Source organism: Ciconia boyciana, chromosome 10, assembly GCF_034638445.1.
Source record: "Ciconia boyciana chromosome 10, ASM3463844v1, whole genome shotgun sequence".
Taxonomy (NCBI): domain Eukaryota; kingdom Metazoa; phylum Chordata; class Aves; order Ciconiiformes; family Ciconiidae; genus Ciconia; species Ciconia boyciana.
Window position 1 is genome coordinate 2,322,687 of NC_132943.1, and position 19,554 is coordinate 2,342,240.

The 19,554-nt window shown below is 40.8% G+C and overlaps 1 protein-coding gene across 8 annotated transcripts in view; it reads left to right on the top strand.

Moving 5' to 3' along the window:
- CACNB4 (calcium voltage-gated channel auxiliary subunit beta 4) overlaps nt 1–16,196 on the top strand; it is a 112,429-nt gene extending 96,233 nt beyond the window's left edge. For 5 of the 8 annotated variants that reach the window (XM_072874901.1, XM_072874904.1, XM_072874902.1 and 2 more), the window contains 2 exons: nt 5,000–5,185; nt 9,188–16,196. In XM_072874901.1, the coding sequence (XP_072731002.1) occupies nt 5,000–5,185; nt 9,188–9,448 (447 nt within the window). In that variant the 3' untranslated portion in view covers nt 9,449–16,196. Of the gene's footprint in view, nt 1–4,999; nt 5,186–5,824; nt 5,891–6,551; nt 6,605–9,187 lie in introns of those variants that run through there. The other 3 variants (XR_012044406.1, XR_012044407.1, XM_072874905.1) reach the window with 3 other exon arrangements.
- Nucleotides 16,197–19,554: the final 3,358 nt, after the last annotated feature.

The window sequence follows — 19,554 nt, forward strand, 5'->3', positions numbered from 1 at the left end:
CAGGTTATGTTTGCTCAGTAGTTTCCGCCAGGTGCAAAATGAAGAATAATTAATGTCGCTCTGTGAAAACTTTGAATTTTGGCAGGTTTTTTGTAGCGTTTTGGTGTATGTTCAGGCTAGATTCACAGGGAAATGTTAGAAAGCAGAGGAAAAAAGGTAATAGGCTTGACTGAAATTTCTGTCCTCCTTATCTAAAAGCGGAATGGTTTAAGAATGTGTCCAGAATGAGAGATCTGATTCAAATTCCTCCTATGCCTGATACAGAGCGAGAATTTAAATAATCCAGAAAAGTGCTGGTGGCGGTGTGTATATGTGGGGGGGGCGTATCTCGATTTCTCCCGTTAAATACACTTTTTGCAGTGCCCACTATGCCCCAGACAGCTTGCTGTTTCCCTGGCGGGTGTGGATTTCGCAGCCACCCTCCTGCTGTCCCTCTTGCCGCATCAGCACCACTTGCAGATGTCCAGCTGTCGAAAGTGATAGATGGTGACTGCATATACATCCCGCTGGTTGTGTTACTGCAAAGACCTGTAAGCTTCTGGTTACAGTAACTGTAGATCGCTTTGCTCACTGTCTCATCCTTGTTTTCCACTTTGAACAGCACTGAAAGATGTTCAGGCCATCTCGAGTTCTTCTGGAGAGCTCAGCTATATTATGTTTCTCGCATGTAATTTTCTACTGAATTGTTACCTCTTAAAATGATGACAGAGAATTCCTGTGAGCCACTCAGGTCCCGTTAACTAAAACAAAATTGTACACTTTTCTGTAGTACAAAATAATTTCTATAAAAGCATATACCTTCCTAACTCTTAACGGGTGTGAGCCAAGTTAAATGGAGTTGCACCTGCACCTGTTTGAATACGGCTTGTGGTATTTACACCGAGCTGTCACTGAGCTTCCACACAGAACAATAGTGGATGTGCTATTGTTCTTCACAATGTGCACGTTCTTCCCATTTGAAAGGTGTATTTATTTTTCCACCTGCACAGAGAATTTCACAGCCTTGTTTGCTCTTTATGCAGTGATTTCCTGTTATTCCACTTAGGTTTGCTCACATCAGTTGAAATGAGGCGAGTAGCTGCGTTGATTGAAATAAACAGCGTGCAGCAGCAGGATGCGTGTTGTAGCTTGTTTGTTGCATCGTGGCGCTTAGATTGTCCGTCACCAGGATCTAGTAAACTCTGCCTTAACACCCAATCCTGTAATTGTATTTTGTTGCCTAAGGCAACAAAGTGAGACCCCACCTGGATAAGAAAAGTATTTCTAAATTTCAGAGTATCCAGATTTCAAACACGTAACCGTACTTGCTCAGAGGCTGCATTCCACTCTGACTTGTACAACAGCCTTCTGCAGAAACCATCTGATCAGTTTTGCACTGTTTGATTTCCAGAAAGTTATTGCTGGCTTAGAGCACTTGAAGGGAGATGACAGTCTTGGTTAAGTTTAAATTAAAGGACCAAGTTGATCCATGATTTAATTAAGTAAAAGTATGCTGCTAAGATGAAAGACACTGCTGTCTGTCTTCTGCACTGTGACCTGCTTCATCTGTTTTGCAGCTCAAATTCCTGCAAGAGGAGTATTTGTTTAAAGTGAAGATACTTGAATACCATAAAAACCTCACTTTTTTTCATTTGCTGAGAGCCAGCCATAAGTCATCAGATGGTGCTGTATGTCTAGACATTTTAAAAATAGCTGTCTTTTTTGGCATATTTAAGTTCAGGAACTGCTTTCATTATTAATTCCTTGCTAATCTTTCACCGATGCTGCTCAAGCCAGTGCTAAGTGTGCCTATCACTGCATGACTCCGTTAAGCAGGAACATTATATGGCTCAAAGAAACATGAACTGTACTAACCATACAGCTTTAAATACACTAGTCATATACAGTTCATTATGATTTTTGTTTTTTAACTTTTGGATTCATGCCAATGCTAAGTACATATCCCTCTGGTCTATTTGACATAACCTAAAAAATACCAGAAATTATACTCTAGCAGAACTAAAATGCATTGGTATAATTAAAAATAGCCAGTACACCAGATATATCTACAAGTTCAAATTCCGTGTCCTTCTCAGGTACACCTCCATCCTTGCAGTTCTGTCTGGGGCATCTTTTCCCCCAGAGCCTGAGCTCACCTTCCCTGACCTCAGAGAGTAAGATGGAATTTGGGATTGCCCTTAGCTGTACTAACTCTGGGCTATGCCTGAGGCTCAGTCCCTCTTACGCTCCCTCTCCTGAGCATTCCTGTGGGTGAGGAGGGTGCCTCTGTAGTCATGACCATTTTATTTTGTGTTGCTAACATGGGGTAATGCGCCTAGAATATTTCACAGTGGTTATACAGTAAACCGAAAGAAATAGCAGAGGACAGTGGTAACTTTCTCTTTGGGAAAGACCACTGCTTTAATGTATATCACTTAAGAACTACTCTTATATGGAAATGCTCATATGATAACGTAGTATGCATTTTTTAACTATTACAATATTTCTTACACGTGTTGTAAGAAAATACTGCAGTGAATAAAATGCATTGTAAGGAGAACTGGGAGAACTGTAAGGAGAATAAATTGCTTTACTCCATGACCCTTACAAACAAGGATCTCCTTAAAAGATTCTTTCTTCCCAAATACATAGAACAAACACGGTTTAGCTATGAGCAGAACTGTTAAATGCAAGAAAAAAACTGAGCGCTTTCTCTGTAATTTATTTTCCCTGTAAAACACTGTAGAGCCCTGGAATCAGGATCCTGCCCGTTTTGCAGCTTTTCCAGGTGACCTTCAAATGACAGCCTGAGAGGTTCACCATTACCAGTCCTGGTGTTGTTTTACAGTTAACTGTTAAAAAGGTGGCAGTTCTACTGCAACTGTTAAAAGTTCTTCTCCCCTAAATTCAGTTTAATTGAGATCACTGTCAAAATGCCATGTGAAGCTACATATCGTCACAGAACTGGGTGGTTTAGCTATGCTAGCAAGGGTTTAGCTATGATAGCTAGAGTATTAGCCGTGCATTTCTTAGAAGTGCACGAAGCTGTTACTCCGTTACGAAAGGAAGCCATAGGCAGCAGTACTGGCGTTCCCATCTCTGATCTCTTTGTCTTACCTCCGCCTTGCAGCATGTTTAGTTATGCCAATACAGCATTTTGTGAGCTCCCCGAATCAAGTGATCCAGGTTAAAAAGAAACTTGAGAAGCAGTTCCTTAGTTTAGCAGGAGGAGGTTGGAGGGTGTTGGAAGTGTATTCATTGACCTGCTTGCTGCTAAAACCCCGTACAGCTGAAAATACGCCTTGAGACAGAATTACCCTGCAACCTGCAAAGCTGAGTTTTGTGCAGACAGCCAGAGTTGCCCTCAAATCAGTGGCCAGCTACAAAAAGAATGAGCAGCGCAGGAAGACTGCTTACTAGTCTCAGACCAGAAAATGACAATATATTCATTCTTTATTTAAGAAAACACATATTATATTCCAAGCGTAGTATTTTAATTTCAGTATTTTCCAAAGCAAAGTATACGGAAGCAAACCACATTCTTTTATTTCCTAACTTAACTATGTTTTAATTACTAACTTCTTCCACAAATGATGATGTGAGTGATATAATGGAATATGTAGTGGATCAACGTGTGTTTAAATAGCAAAGGAGGGTATAGATAAATAGAGGAGGAAAACAAGCAGCAATAAACACTGAATTGGACCAAAGGATGTAGTGTTAGGAGTATTCTTATGAGAAGAAAACTCCATACTTGCTGGCAGAGGAGGAAACATTTCTCTACCATGCTGATAAGAGAGAATAAATTAAAAAATAAAACACCTTCAGTGTTGAAGTAAGTTCTGGACTAGACTTTTGGGCAGAAGGTAGATGCATGATCAAGATTTATGATAAATTAATCATGCAGTTTTATATCTTATTCTAGAGACGTCAGCTCTGTGTGTATTGGACAGATCTATAAATATGCATAGAGGAAAAGCAGCCTGTGGTTTGTATCGGTTACTCATAACACCTGCAACACCTGCACTTATTTTTCATTTCCTGTGCTATTTTCACAATATGTTTTTTCCACTAAGGTGTGAGTTAAGATTAAAGATGAGGTACGAAATTTCACTGCTGAAAATATGTTTATATTTCTCTTGAGGGACTCTAGTTTATGTGGTTTAGTATCGGCTGTTTGTTACCAGCACTTGTCATGCTGATAATCTGAAAACACTGTCTGCAGAGTGTCCCTTTGACTTCTTGGGTAGCACAGAAGCCACATGGCTTTGAATTCCTTCCACGGTCGCTGGTAAATAGCCTCTCTGTGGATTGCATGGTGAGCGGGTCTGAGACAAGTACCAGGACTTGCACTAATGGTCAGGTCCTGTCCCCTGGTAAACAGATTAGTAGGGAAAAAGGTCGTACCTGCGTGGTCTTGCAGAGTTGAGAACAGGTAGGTAAGGCTATCCAGGTAGGCATAAATGAAGGTAGTTAAAAAACAGTGCATGGAGATAGTCTCTGAAGAATTCCCAGCTGTAAGTATCTGAACAGCTGGATGTCCTGCAGTAGCCTTGCCTAAGCAGAACTACTGCTGCTAACAGACCTGCATGCTGCGTTCGCTGAAGTGGTACTGGTTTTAGGGGCATCGTTCACTCTGGAAATGCGTTCATGGTTAGGATGAGAGAAGTCTGCGTGAGTCCTTGGGTCCAAAACCAATGCAAAGCACCTCTGTGTTACTCTGACATCTAGCTTCAGTTCCTGTGTTAGAGCAAAATAAATTCATTAAAGAAGTCTTGTGCCTTTGAGCGTGGTAGGGATCACGCAACGTCTAGTGAACCTCGCTGAAAGGATACAGTGACTTCTGAGAGCTTTGGCTTTTGATCACCTTATAAACCCACTTGTATCATTTTCTTTTGCAATCCCATGCTCTGATCCTTATTTATTGAATTTTAAAGGATTAGCATGATGAGAATTGTTTAACATCTCTTTCTTTTCATCCGTAACATTGTAATGAACCAAACTTTGTTGTTGTGATCAGGAAATGTTTGATGTAATTTTGGATGAAAATCAGCTTGAAGATGCTTGCGAACACTTGGCAGAATATCTCGAGGCATACTGGCGTGCTACTCACACCACCAGTAGCACACCCATGACTCCTCTCCTTGGGCGAAATTTAGGATCCACTGCACTTTCACCATATCCTGCTGCAATCTCTGGATTACAGGTATGAAAATACATTTCAGCCCCAAACACCGGTGCAGATCAGGTGGAGTTTTTTAATCTATGGGGCAAATAGTGTAGTATGTTTTATATAACATAACTTACATTTGCTTTGTTAGTTATTATTCACTGTTTGGCCACTGCCAGCAGTAAGAAGGCAAGCTAAGGCCCGTAATCGGTGAAGAAGCAGTTAGTCAGCTGCGTGCTGAAGCACTGTGACTGCTCTTGCTTTAATGGGAAATAAAATGGCCATAAATTTTCTGGCAAGGAGTGGGTTCTTGAGGAAGAGTTAAATGACACTCTGTCAAGCGGTATTATAGCCATATTAGAAAATGGCCTTTTTTTAATCTGGAAAAAATGTCATTGCAAATGAGACCCTGTCAGGCTGAGAATAAGCATGTACAGTATGTCACAGCAGTTGAGCCAACAGCTGCTGTATTTAAGAATGCAGAACAGTGTCTGTAATGATCCCTTTTATTTCTACCCTCATAACTTCACAAAACATTCACGTTTGGGTGAAAAACTTCCATGCTTGTCTCTTGTATCAGCGAAATGCCTTCACCTTTTTGAGTTCATTGAGTGTGAATAAAATACATTTTTTTTTTTACCCATTGAAAAAAATTCTGACCATTTTTTTCCACAGGGATAGCTCAAAAACGGCTGAACTTTGAAACTTCAAACGTGGCATGTAAATAGTCCTTAATGAGAAGTACGTGCTTTACTAAGTTTGAAAACAGAAAATGTTTTTGATTAATAGTTATGAATGCTTGAGAAGATCAGGATTGCAGCAAACCTTTAAGTCTGAAAGTTTCAGAAGGAGTTCTGTATGTGTGTGACTTTCTAGGAGTGTGCACTTTCTAATGTATGTCAAAAGTTGAGCTGAGCAAATTACATTTAATGAATAATTCACCTGACAAATTTAACCTCTGTTCTGCTTGTAGAGTATCTGGAAGCAGGTAACAATTTTGAAGGAAATGATGCAGTGTTCGGTGTTTTCAATTAACATAAAGCTGTTTTTTCTGTGAGTGAATTGCACTTCACTGAAGGTGCATGATACTTGATGCTCACATTTCTAATGCTGTGCTTGATTTTATTAGGATCAGTAAGTCACTGTTTCCTGACTGGCTGAATGCACAAGCACTGTTCTATTATTAATAACATGCACATGTAAACTGTTGTTTCCATTTTCACTTGCCTTAAGATTTCAGTTTTCCATCCCTTCATGACAATAAAATACCATCTGCAGAACTTTCACCTCTTCAGTTTCATTTTGAAAACTGGGTGTATCCACAGAATTTTTTTCAGGCATTTATTTCTCTCTGATCAATGGACACCAGCAGTAACTGTGAAATGTTGCTCCATTTACTTAGGGAAAACTCACACTGAAGATGAAAATCACCCCTGTGCAGTGGGCTGGCTGAAGGTATGCATCACTTAATCCCCACTTCACCCTAATTGTGAAGGCTTAGGTGGGACTTGAATGGTGCTAGTTCTCTGCAGAGGGGTAAATTTCTCCCTGAGTGAATGATGCCCAGCTAGAGACCTCAAGATTTGGCTTTCAGTGCCACTTAAGTGTTCAGGCCCATTTACAGAGTTCCGATGTTTTACACAGTTATCTCGCGGTAAGGACTTCCATCATCTGAAGTGCTTATCCACCTAGAGGTTTTATACTAATTCAAGCCTTCGGAAGGATTTGCATCAGTTTTAACTGTAATGATGTGGTATGGTAATTGTAAAGCGCTCATGCGAATCCTAGGAATTAAACTAGCTTAGGTGCTTATGATGTATTAAGAATTTACACTTCTTATGACCTTGTGACTCCTCGCCAGATACCTTGGGGAACTGAATACCAAAAGCCCAGAGCCTCGTGTAACAGTCACACCTGAGAACGATACAGATTTGCTGGGACAATCTGTACATACTTCACCTAACCAGGATTTAGGAGTATCCCTTTTTTACTTGATTATGGCTTGGACTTGAGTTTATTGAGAATTGAAACTTCTGATTTAACTTAAGTCTTTGGGCTTCATGAAGGTCTTCAGGGTGAAGTTAAACGGCACAGATGCAGAAGAGTCAAAGAGAGGGTACACCCGCCAAAGCCAGTGGTCATTTGGTCCTTGGTCATGACCTTGCCTAAAAGGGGAAGGAGTCGATGTTGAGCTGTGTGCATTGGAATCCTCAATAGGAAGAGTAAATTTTGTCATTGCTACCTCCTAGGGGCCAGTCATTTGCCTTTGTGGCTGATCCCTGGTTAGCTCTAAACCTGCATAGTTTAGTCTAATTTTGGCGAATGGACTGAAATCCTATAGTTCAAGTTTTGGGGATACGTGTTTCTTAGGCTCCAGGGGATTTGCATTTTAAGTCCATTACTGCAGAAAATGTGATGCAGCTTATCATTCCAATTGCGCTGCAGGATCAAAAGTTATTTGGGGCGTAAGACCAGCATGTAACCTCACCAGTTTTGTGCCATGCTTACACCTCTCAGGAAGTAAATAGCGGGATCAGAATGCCTACACAATCAAGGCAGGGAAACAGGAAGGTTTATAGAAAGGAGCAGATTGCAGCCAGAGAGGCAAATTACTACAGGGAAGATAGAGGGGCGAGCATAGAAAGTTAAAGTCGCAATTGATTAGGTGATTATATATGAAAATTGCATGTCTAGGTCAAATAAATACAAGAAGTATAATTTCTGAAGAAAATATGTGGACTTTGACATATAATCACTACTAAAACATGATGCTATAAGGAAAACTTGGGGATAATGTGGTAGAAGTTGCTACTCAGTAGCTGAGTGTGTAACTTTGCAGAAGGGCACCTTTTCCATGCCGGCTCATTACGTGGAATCTCTCAGTGAGTAACCTTGCTAGCATCAATCCACAGAAAGAGATGCGACATCGTATCTGCTGTGCTGTAAATGTATACCCATCTGCACAGTTACTTCCCCGTGCAGACAAGCCTTTTGTTATAAATTATGCAGCTAAACGGTTGCCGTACAGAGAGGGTGTAGCAATAGGAGGAAGGTTTTATAGCGCAGGGAACATCGGCCAGAATTTCAGAACTGAGAGGAGCAGACGATGGTGTCTGTGCACGGGAACCTGAGGCCACAAGAGTGCAACTATCGCGGCAGCATTCTCTTGGCAAGTACAGGATCAGAAGAATGACATTGGGTGTGCAATCTAGAGAAAGACAAGTATTGACCGAGTTTGTTCTGAGAGTATGGATGGCTATACTCTTGAGAGGTTTAATGTGTGATGACAGCAAACAAAATATTTTTCTTAGGCTGTTTCTTCGTTGTGCCAGTTTACTGGGAAAAAATATGAACTAATTTTGTTCATGTGACAAATGTAGCACATTATCATTATGGGAACGTGAGGCTAGCAAAGGCTAAACCTTTAATTAATAAATTATCTTAGAAAAGGATTTCCTGTCAACATATTTAAAATATTTATTATGTTTTAGTTGAAAGAATTTGTTAATATCTAATCATTTTAGCCACCCCATAGCTGCCTGGTTAACAGTCCATCATTTGTTTGGTCATATGAAGGTTTTTAAATAGGACTCAGAGCTGCACCCTTAAAAAAAAAAAAAAACAACCAAACAAAAAAAACCAAAACCCCGAACAAACATCTTCAGATGTTTTCTAAAACCATAGAAATCAATGCTCAAAATTTTCTAAGCAGAACAGAAGCATGAATGTTATGTTCATGATCAGAGAAAAGTGATAAATGCTGAATACATCAGCTCACTTTTCATGCTAAATGGCCTGTAATATTGAACAAGGTGAATACCATAAGGTGCCCGTTGCAATACTGCGTTTGGTCTGCTTTCAGCTCTAGGAACCAGACTATCCTTGTAACCCATTCCTGTAGCATACAGACTTTAATATAAAATGAATAACACAAAAGTGGATGGATTCTGAAAGACCTCAGAATAAGTCTCAAAACAAGCTAAAAAATGTAAAATACTCTTTGTCTGTATTAATGCTTGGATTCTTTGGCACTCGTAGAGCCAGCGTATGAGGCACAGCAGCCATTCTACAGAGAACTCTCCAATTGAGCGACGAAGTCTAATGACCTCAGATGAAAATTATCACAATGAAAGGGCTCGGAAGAGCAGGAACCGCTTGTCTTCCAGTTCCCAACACAGCCGAGATCACTATCCTCTAGTGGAAGAAGAATACTCTGACTCATACCAGGACACTTACAAACCCCATAGGAACCGAGGATCCCCTGGAGGATATAGCCATGATTCACGACATAGGCTTTGAGTTCAAGAACCTGGGGAAAAACAGTATTCATCAGTTGATAACTTGCCATAATGTAGTTAGGAAAAAAAAAAAATCATCTTAATTTGGCAGATGTAACACGGTTATACTGAAGTTGCACTCTGCTGTCATTTGATGTTAAGTAGGGGGCAAAAAGAAGTTACCATGCCCTTACATTTATGCCCAATCATATAGGTTGTTTTTGGATTTTTTTTTTTTTTAGTACAGCATTTGCATTTAGAGCCATACTTTTTCTTGTCGTTAGATATTAGACACATCCGTTTGTAATTTAGGGTACTTATCAAGGCACTTATAAAATAATTTCCGGTGCTGGAAATTCCAAATGACCAGTTCCAGTTGGAACCAATTTATAAACCAATTCCTGTTGGAATTTGGGTGAATTGACTGGAAAGTCGACTTGAGCATGTTGCAATCAATTGAAAAAAAAATAGAAATGAAAAATCTGAAAATTACAAACCACTAGAAGCCAGAAAGTCAGCTACAGTATTTGTTTGCTGGAAGCTCAATTTACATTTAGAGTTAGAATAAAAGGATTTATTCTAACTGCTTATTTCCAGAATGGCTTTTTCAGACAAACCAAATGTAAACTATTGAGAGTGCCAAATATCAGAAATTATTGCAGCAGTTACAAAATACTTTCCAGTTTGAAATTATTTTTAGACCTGGCATGAATGTTGCAGCAAAATGATTTCTTTTGTTTAGCCAGTACTGACATTTTTGTTGTGGTCAGCAGTGATGAACTATGACAGGATCAGGGGAAACAGCAACAGGAAAATGATCAAACTTACGAATAGTTTGTATGGTTAGAGGCTGAGAATAGTCGTCTTTTTTTTCTCTCGTTTACCTGAATACAGCTAGTAGTCCCCAAATGGAACATTAGTGGATAGATACATAATATTTTTTCTCCCATTTTTAGTATTCTGCCTTTTTAAATGGAAAACAATACACTCTTCTTACCCAGTATGCAGAGTACCGACATTCCAGTACATCTGAGTACCTACCTATACATTACATCTTTCAAAAATCCATCTTTGAATGTCTGAAAATTCCAGCATCGCACAAGAACTCTCCAGAAGATCAGTTTAAATTTCAGTAACGAAATCTGAGGGAAGGGGGCAGGGTTAAATACTCGTAAATGATGAACATTTAAAATAACATATTGGTTGGACGTAGCTTGCAATAAAAATGGAGTATCAGAAAAAAATCTGCTCACAGTAAAGTCGTAGAGCTGACATTTTTCATTCAAAGAACTATGATAAATCTTTGGAGATACTGCTGCCTTACTTCCTCACAATCACTTCTTTTCACCTACTGAGTCTTCAGTTTCTTTAAATAGATAAATTTATGTGATCGGACCTTATGTCTTACATGATCAGTGAAGCCTTAGATCCAATGTGGTTGAAAAGTTTGCCATAATTGACCGTTTTGTACAACCCACTAATGTCTTTAAGCAGAGACTCCTGAAATTCCCCACTGCACGTGTTTTCTAAAATTGACAGAACTATGCTGAACGTGCATTTTTTTTTGATGCAGGTTCATGTCAAAACTATTTTTTCAAAAATGAGGATCATTAACTTTTATATTTGCTTATTTTCTTCCCAAAGCCTGCTAAAAGTAGGCTTTAAAAGCATGTAGCACTAAATTAATTTCCTGAATATTACGGTTTCTTCTACTTTCTGGACCAGTTAGCAAAGATCACTGGTATTTTCTACCACCGTTGAGTCTGGTTATCTTCTTGACGTTAACAACGAGAAAAGTAATTCATCTCCTATCTGGTACAACCAAAAATGATGTACATCTCTAGCAGCATTAAAAGATTGCGGATGCATGATGAATTTTTTAAACAACTTCACTGCCTAAAAGGCAGCCTTCAGCACCACTAGATGATTTGAATGGGCCAGTTACCAAGAAAAAAATGAAAATATCTGCATCCATTGGAGTAACAGAGTTAAGAATGGATATGACAGACCTGATCCCGCTTGGTTTTCTCAGGCTGAATGCCGGCAGATTCCAAAAGAGCATTTAGGCTGAGAAAGCACTGCAAGATCTGGTCTGGGAACGGTAGCTTCAGCTGCCTTCTCTAATATTTTCTGCTATAGCACAGTGGAGCATTCGCCAGTAATTTCTACAAATCTTTGTTACATGTACAGCACACATACCTGCATGAGAAAGAAGGCATTAGGCAAAACATTTTTTCTATAAGCTTTAATAAGTTTCTTGTTTGTGTGCATTAAAGTATTAATTGCAAAGGATGCACTGAGATGTATAAACCTAGATTAGACAGCTGTTTATCTTTATTCTGTAGTAGCATTAGGGATCAGATCATTTAACTGCTTGAAGATAGTTGCATTTTAATGGCAGGTAGCTGCGAAGCACCTACGTATATTTTCTAGTAAACAAGGTTACTTGCTTTATCATTTCCTAGACAAAAATGTCATTTATTTCTAGAGCCTTTTGGAGCCTCGTTTTTAAGTCTTCCATGTCATGCTAGTAAAGGGAAAGATCCACACAACACACATGCACAAATTCCATCACCTGCAGCATCTGAAGTGCCAAAACTCCTTTCTTTGTTCTAATAAAAACAAGCTTGTGAGGGAAGTCATGTATTGTCTTGAACGAACACATTGAGTTCCTTTATTACGTGGGTTTAAGTTTACTTTACTCTTGTACGTAATTAGTTTACCCTCTCCTCTCCCACTGCCCATTCCATTTTAATCTAAGAAATCAGTTATAAGTGATCCAGCAGGTCTCCTTGCTTGCTGGTTTTTTTATTCTTTGAAGATAGATATATCTTGAAGTACAAATATGCCGAACATGCTAATAGATTATTAATTTATTCTAGATACAAGCTACGGGAACTCTTTATTTTAAGAAGTAAATTATTTTTAGGAAACACGGTAATCAGTAAAAGCTGTAATGTTGATCAGGACACGTTAACTCATAGTATTTGTATTAGAACTTCAGCAATGCTAGCCAGCTGTATTGTGATTTATTATGCAATGGCGCTATATAAAATTGTGAAGTTCATGTATTCCTGAATGAATACGAGTAAGCCTAATTTTCCAGTCCTCATCCCATTTCTTCTTGTTATTAAAGTATTATTAAAGATCAGAGCTCTGTTCCTAAGCTCTGGCTTATACAGAGGATTTTTAGAAATGTTTATAAAAACTTTTTTGTTGTTCTTGTTGTTGTTATCAGAGTTTTTCATTAGGACACTTTTGGATTAATGAGAATTTAGCCAATACAGGTGATAACAACAGTCTTAATATCTAAAGATAATATATGTCAGTGCATTCATATGTTTGTGAATGAATTAACAAAGTATTTGAAAAATCTTGAAGCCACTTGAAAGACAATTGTTAAACTTTTAATTTGAAATACTTTCTCTTTGGCAAGTTGTATTTAACAGATGTACAGGTTCTTTTACTAGTTCCATAGATGAACATTTATCCCATGGGATGTGCAACTGACAACCAATTATGTTTTCTAACTGAGTATATTACGAAATTATGTTTAAAGGAATGCAACTAAAGCTGTTCTATATCAAATTTTAGTTCATAAACAGTGGGCCAAATTAGATGATCATTTTCTAAACAGGTCGGTCTGGCAAAAATCAGCTCCTCTGCTTGAGAACTGATAGCGCAGTATGGCCCGACACTGAGGTGTTATCCTGAAAAATCATCTTGCCATGGAAATCAGGTGGCACCCCGGTTTTGTACGTGATGAGCAAGAGCAGTTTCTGAAGCGAGCGCTGTTACCTCTTGCTGATCACCCTCCTTCTCAGCTGCTGGGCCCTCAGCCTGCTTCCGATACCGTGTCTGTTTGACTTAACTCTGATGGACCCTGGTCAGTTCAGTGTGCTTGGGATTGGTGGTGGCTCTGTGGCTCGGCAGACACAGTTGCCAGCGATCGTACTCAGGGCGTTGGGTTTGCTGCAAATAGAAAAACATTTTACTGTGTTTTCTCCAGGTTTGAAAGCTGCTTCTGAAGTTGATATTTGGGGGTTTAATCTTTTGTGCTCCTTGCTTTTAAAATAATGTTTAATACGTACTTAAGAGAGTGACAGTTACAAAAAGGAGGAAGGGTAGCTGTAGGAGTAACAAGATGACGGTGGTTCCTCTGGATGTGCATAGGCCCGTAACTTCAAGTTCAGTTTGACTGCAAATCTTCTGAATTCAGCTTGGTCTCAGTACCGTAGACTTCTCTGAAACGCTCCAGAATCTCCTATCTTTACTGACATTACCATTCTCAAAATAATATTGCTAATACTATTACTTCATAGTATACTGATTTGGGTAAGTTAGGGCTTTCATGAGTCATTTTTTCTTCAAAATTATTTGTATTAAATGTGTCCTCTGCTATATTTTTTTTTCCAAGTTCAGTGCTTATGAAGCCTGTCCTTGATTCCCTGGTCTTCATTTTTTTAAAGCAAAAATAATTGGAGACCACAAAAGAAAAAAAATCAAATGCATATTTTGTAAATGACCATTTATACAGATCTGGTTTTGCTCCTAAAAATCTGTATTTTAAAATGGGGTTGTGTTACCCCAAGTGGTATGAATACAAGTTTGGATACACGGGGTTCTGCTGTCATGTATTTTGTTGCAGCTACCCCTCGTTCCTTCAAATAGTGGTTCTACAAAGAGTAACAAGACTGCGACGTACTGTAATGTAGCCACTTTTAACTCCAGGAGAATTAAGTTCCCACTGTCTTTAAAATTATGCCAAAAGAGAGTATATTATTTGAAGAGTCGTCGTTTGAATAACCTTTCTAAAGATTGTTACTCAAGTCCAATTTATTTTATATAGAAAAATAAAGGTATGCCTTTAAAACTAAAGGGACACTTTAATAATGTTGTAAAATATATGTAAGGAATTAACTTGGAGAAAGAGCTGAAAATGCTACTTAGTATTGAAGTTTGTGTTAAGATCTCTTTCATTATTTGTGGAATCCGTTTAAGAAGTCAAGAGAAATATTGTAACTGAATCCATATAGAGAATTTGGGGAGAAGGCAGAAATAATTTAAAAATGTTCCTAAGAGAGTGTCATTCCCTTGTTCCTTTGAAAGCGGTGAAACTGGGAGCAGCATTGCCTTGGTCTGGGTGATGTCTAGTAGACCTGCCTTTTCCCCTCACATTTCTTGGCAGCGAGTTACTGTCTGGACTGGATCTTACAGACACCTACTGCTGGGCACAGCGTTTACTACTGTCTTCTCCGAGAGTCAGTATTTGCAAGGTCTGACCATAAATGTCACATACTGATTATCACATGCCTTATCAATACTTCCTGAAAAACAAAATGTAATTAAATTTAAATCCACAGTCCCCTTTGATATTAACTCTACTCTGTATAAGCAGTAGAAAATCCATATAGTGAGAAAAATGTATTGTACAGTACAGAATAATCTATTTTGCCAATGATGTAAAAACAGAGAAAGGAAAAAGAAGCACATTTGTAATAGCACAAATTTACAATAATTCCACTATTGCATTTGGCATTGTATTTTTGAAAAAAAAGGGGTAGATATTTTGATCCAGCGTCAATGGATTTATTGCATTTTTGATCAGTTTAACTTGCTGCCTGATACTTCAGCAGTTTACTTCTCAGCCTTGCATTTTGCCTATGTGATTGATTTTTCAATAACTTGTATTCCTTCCATGCTAATTAATGAAAAAAAAAAAGAACCTTTGAAAATTAGAAAGTCCACTGCATTCATTTCTGCTAATTTCCTCCTCAAAGCTGAAATGACATGAATAACTTCGAATTTTGGCCAATGTGTAGATTTTGGCATGTGACTGATGACTATACCACAACTACCCTAGTAGCCCAAGGTCTGGAATGAAACACTCCCAGTAAATAAGTTCTTGGGGCTACAGAACTACTTGCTTTCGTGTATGGGGACGGGGAGGTGGGGGAGAGAAGAATGTTACACCCTAAGAGCTGTGGACAAGTCCACCCAAAACTTCCACTGATATTGCTGAGAATTTAAAACGTAAAGTAAGTGTAAGGAATGCATGCTCAGGCCCAAGGTGTATTTACACGTGAAACCTGGCCGATTCTCTTCTCATGCACGAGAGAAAGTCAGTGAGGTTGTACACGAACGGCATAGGAAGAGAAGCAAGCAAAGTGCAAATTGTCTGTACGCATGAGAAAGAGAGGGGTGAGGAAAGAAGAGGAAAGCAGTCATTCGAACTGCAAACTACGGACCTTGGGCTTCTCAGATCCCAGAAAATCTCTGTTTCTCACCCAAACTGGTAACTGGTTCCCAGTGATAGCTTGGCAGTGTTACCTCCAGCCTCACTGGGAGCCAGTTCAGAGTCACGCTGGTAAAGACATTACTGCCTTTACTAAAAAACAAAACAAAACAAAACAAAAACAAAAACACCCAAAAAACCAAACCAACCCACGAATTTGTGTTTTCTGCTGATTTGCCCCTTTCTGTTTTTACTTCTATAGATACTGTATGTGTAGCATTCTACAAGGCATGCTGGGTAACATATACTATGCAAATGTGTACAGTGTTGCATGCTTTGCTCTCCCTCTGCTTTTAGTGGCTTTCAAAGAAAAAAAAAAAAAGTGTTGTTATTTTTGTGACCAGAATCATTTAAAAAAGAAAATGCAGATTGCATGCTGATAGTATCCTCATTTCTATGGATTTGTTTTATGGAATTTAGATGTACAAAAATGAACTGCATTACAATAACTTTTCTACAATAAATGAAAAAACTACAAACCGTTTGGAAGTCTTTTAAGCCTCTTTGTATTCTGCAGTCAAAATTGGGAAAAAGCTCAGAAGAGTCACTTGAGAAAAACCATTCAGAGCATTGCGGTATTTTTATTGTTTGCCGATAGCTTTTGGCAGCAGCTTCACGTGTTAGCATTTTTAGTAAAAATTAATGAGACTCTGAAGAAGGAGATGCATCTGGTCTGTGAAACGAACGATGCTTATTTTTAAATCTATCTGCTCTTAAATAGCTGCAACTCAGAAGTACATAAATACATATATCTCATTATTCCATCAGGAAGTAAAATACTTTCAGCCAACTGCTCAGTTGAAGGATTTTCCTGAACGTTAATGATCTTTGGGTCTGGTCCTCAGTATGATCTCGTATTAATTTAAAATTGGTTCCTAGACAGAAACAAGTTTATCAGAATGATGTGAGGTATTCAGGATTGAATGAATAATTAAAAGAAAATGAAATACAGTTTATAGTATCTTGAAAACAAGAAAGCAGGGAAAGATGCTACCTCTAGCAGAGAGTTCCATGCTACCTCTTCCAACGAGAGAATATCAGGAGCCAGCAACCTAACAGAGATACTGTCATCATCAAAAAAAAACGGGCAGTACAGTGCTTTCAAACTGCTCGGTACGGCAGCAGGGGACCAAAGCGGCTGCGCGGCAGCACAGGGCCGTGCTGAGCCCACCAGAGCAGTAAGGGCGTTGTGCTGCTGGGTTCCCTGTGCTCCTGCCCTTCTCCTGGGGTTTGTGCTGGAGGAGAGAGCGGTGGTGGCCGTCGGCCGGGCTCGGGCACATTTCACCCATTGGGACGTTTCTCTCACATCTCTCCGGGCCTGGTGGTGCCTGTGATAACCAGTTGGACAGTGCGCTTGCTTCCTCAGTGTTTCTGTCGGGAGCATGCCTTGGAAGGACACAGATGCATTTACCAGGTAAGCTGCATGTTACATGTGAATTAACGTTGGCTTTTGCATATCTAATGCATGTGCAGGGCTTTTAAAATTCTGTGTAATTGAATTATCTTGCCTAAGTGTTCAAAATCGGATATAAGCATGCGAGTTTTAATCTAAGCTGTTAATAAAGAGCTGAAGGTCTTTCAATAAATATAACATAGCAAAAATATATTATTTTGTGTGTTTTCCTATGATCCTAGAAGTTCAAAGTTCATAAGCCACATATCTTGTCTGCCTTGTCCACATGGTTGGGTTTCTTCTGCGTAGAATTATTTTCCCCTCCACCAGTGAAATCCTACCATAGGCAGACGACATGCTTCTGCAGCACAGAAATGCTCAGATGACCCACTGCCTGCCTTGCCGTTGCTTGGAACAAAACGTACACAACCTGAAAAAGGCTTTTCAAATTTCCAGGAGGAAATTCTGTAACTGTATTCAGGATAAGCCATGCCCATTTGAGTGCTGCTTAGAACACTTCCCCCAGCAATGGGGAGCCCAGTGTTAGTGTTAGCACGTAAAAAAGCAGCGCTACAATACAGGTGTATTGGGTTTGCGTGGCAAGGTTTTGGTAGCGGGGGGCTACAGGGGTGGCTTCTGTGAGAAGCTGCTAGAAGCTTCCCCCATGTCTGATAGAGCCAGCGCCAGCCGGTTCCAAGATGGACCCGCTGCTGGCCAAGGCCGAGCCCATCAGTGACGGTGGTAGCACCTCTGGGATAACGTATTTAAGAAGGGGAAAAAAACCCTGCACAACTGCAGCCGGAGAGAGGAGTGAGAATGTGTGAGAGGAACAGCCCTGCAGACCCCAGGGTCAGTGGAGAAGGAGGGCAGGAGGTGCTCCAGGCGCCGGAGCAGAGATTCCCCTGCAGCCGCGGTGCAGAGCATGGTGAGGCAGGCTGTCCCTGCAGCCCGTGGAGGTCCACGGTGGAGCAGATATCCCCTGCAGCCCCTGGAGGTCCACGGTGGAGCAGGTGGATGCCCAAAGGAGGCTGTGACCCCGTGCAGAACCCGCGCTGGAGCAGGCTCCTGGCAGGACCTGTGGCTCCGTGGAGAGAGGAGCCCACGCTGGAGCAGGTTTGCTGGCAGGGCTTGTGACCCCGTGGAAGGGACCCACGCTGGAGCAGTCTGCTCCTGAAGGACTGCACCCCGTGGAAGGGACCCACGCTGGAGCAGTCTGCTCCTGAAGGACTGCACCCCGTGGAAGGGACCCACGCTGGAGCAGTTGGTGAAGGACTGCAGCCCGTGGGAAGGACCCACGCTGGAGCAGTTCGTGGAGGACTGTCTCCCGTGGGAGGGACCCACGCGGGAGCAGGGAAGAGTGTGAGGAGTCCTCCCCTGAGGAGGAAGGAGCGGCAGAGAGCAGCAGTGATGAACTGACCGCAGCCCCCATTCCCCGAACCCCTGCGTCCCTCAAGGGGAGGAGGTGGAGAAATGGGAGTGAAGTTGAGCCTGGGAAGAAGGGAGGGGTGGGGGGGAGGTGTTTCAAGATTTAGTTTTTATTTTCTCATCATCCTACTCTGATTTGATGGAGAATAAATTAAACTAATTTCCCCAAGTCAAGTCTGTTTTGCCTGTGATTTTGACAGTAATTGCTGAGTGATCTCCCTGTCCTTATCTCAACCCACAGCTTTTTGTTCTATCTTCTCTCCCCTGTCCGGCTGAGGAGGGGAGTGGCAGAGCGGCTTTGGTGGGCACCGGGCGTCCAGCCAGGGTCAACCCACCACATGGGCACATCTTCATTTTAAAGACCACTGGGTGGGCATGGTAGAGAACACCCACACCTGCAGTTCTGAAAAAGTAAATTTAACTTTGGGAGGGATAGTGTGGAAGAGTGAAACTGGTGGAAAGTCTGTTTTTTAAGTTCAAAAGGCATATCCTCTGAAGCTGGGACTTTGTAGGCTTTATCACCACAGCAAGCCGACCGAGTTCCTTTTCACGTGAAAGCTTGGCCAGGTGGCAGCTGAGCCAGCCGTAGAGCCGTGCTCTGTCCCCACTTGGGATGGAGAAGCCTCCATCTTGAGATGGGGAAGCTCCTCTTGAGATGGAAAGCCTTACTGGGGACGGAGAAGCCTCTCTGGCCTTGAAGTCCGGAAGTCCTCTGGACATGCTCATGTTCCTCAGAACTGTCAGGATTACACAGTAGAACTTTCTGTCATTGATAGTCCGTGGTACCGGCTTTGCTCTTCATGCCACATTGTCCCCTCACCTGATCACGGCCTCCCTTTTCCCTGGCCACGCGGGCGCTTACCACTGGGTCATTTTCCCCCTCCTCCTCTGCAGGCTGGCACACCGACTCGCTCAGTTCTGCCTCCCCCTTCCTCACTTGCTGCCTGCTATGCTGCTTTCATCTTTCCACATGGTATCTGGCCCCCTTCCCTTATGACACGCTCCTTTCTTATTT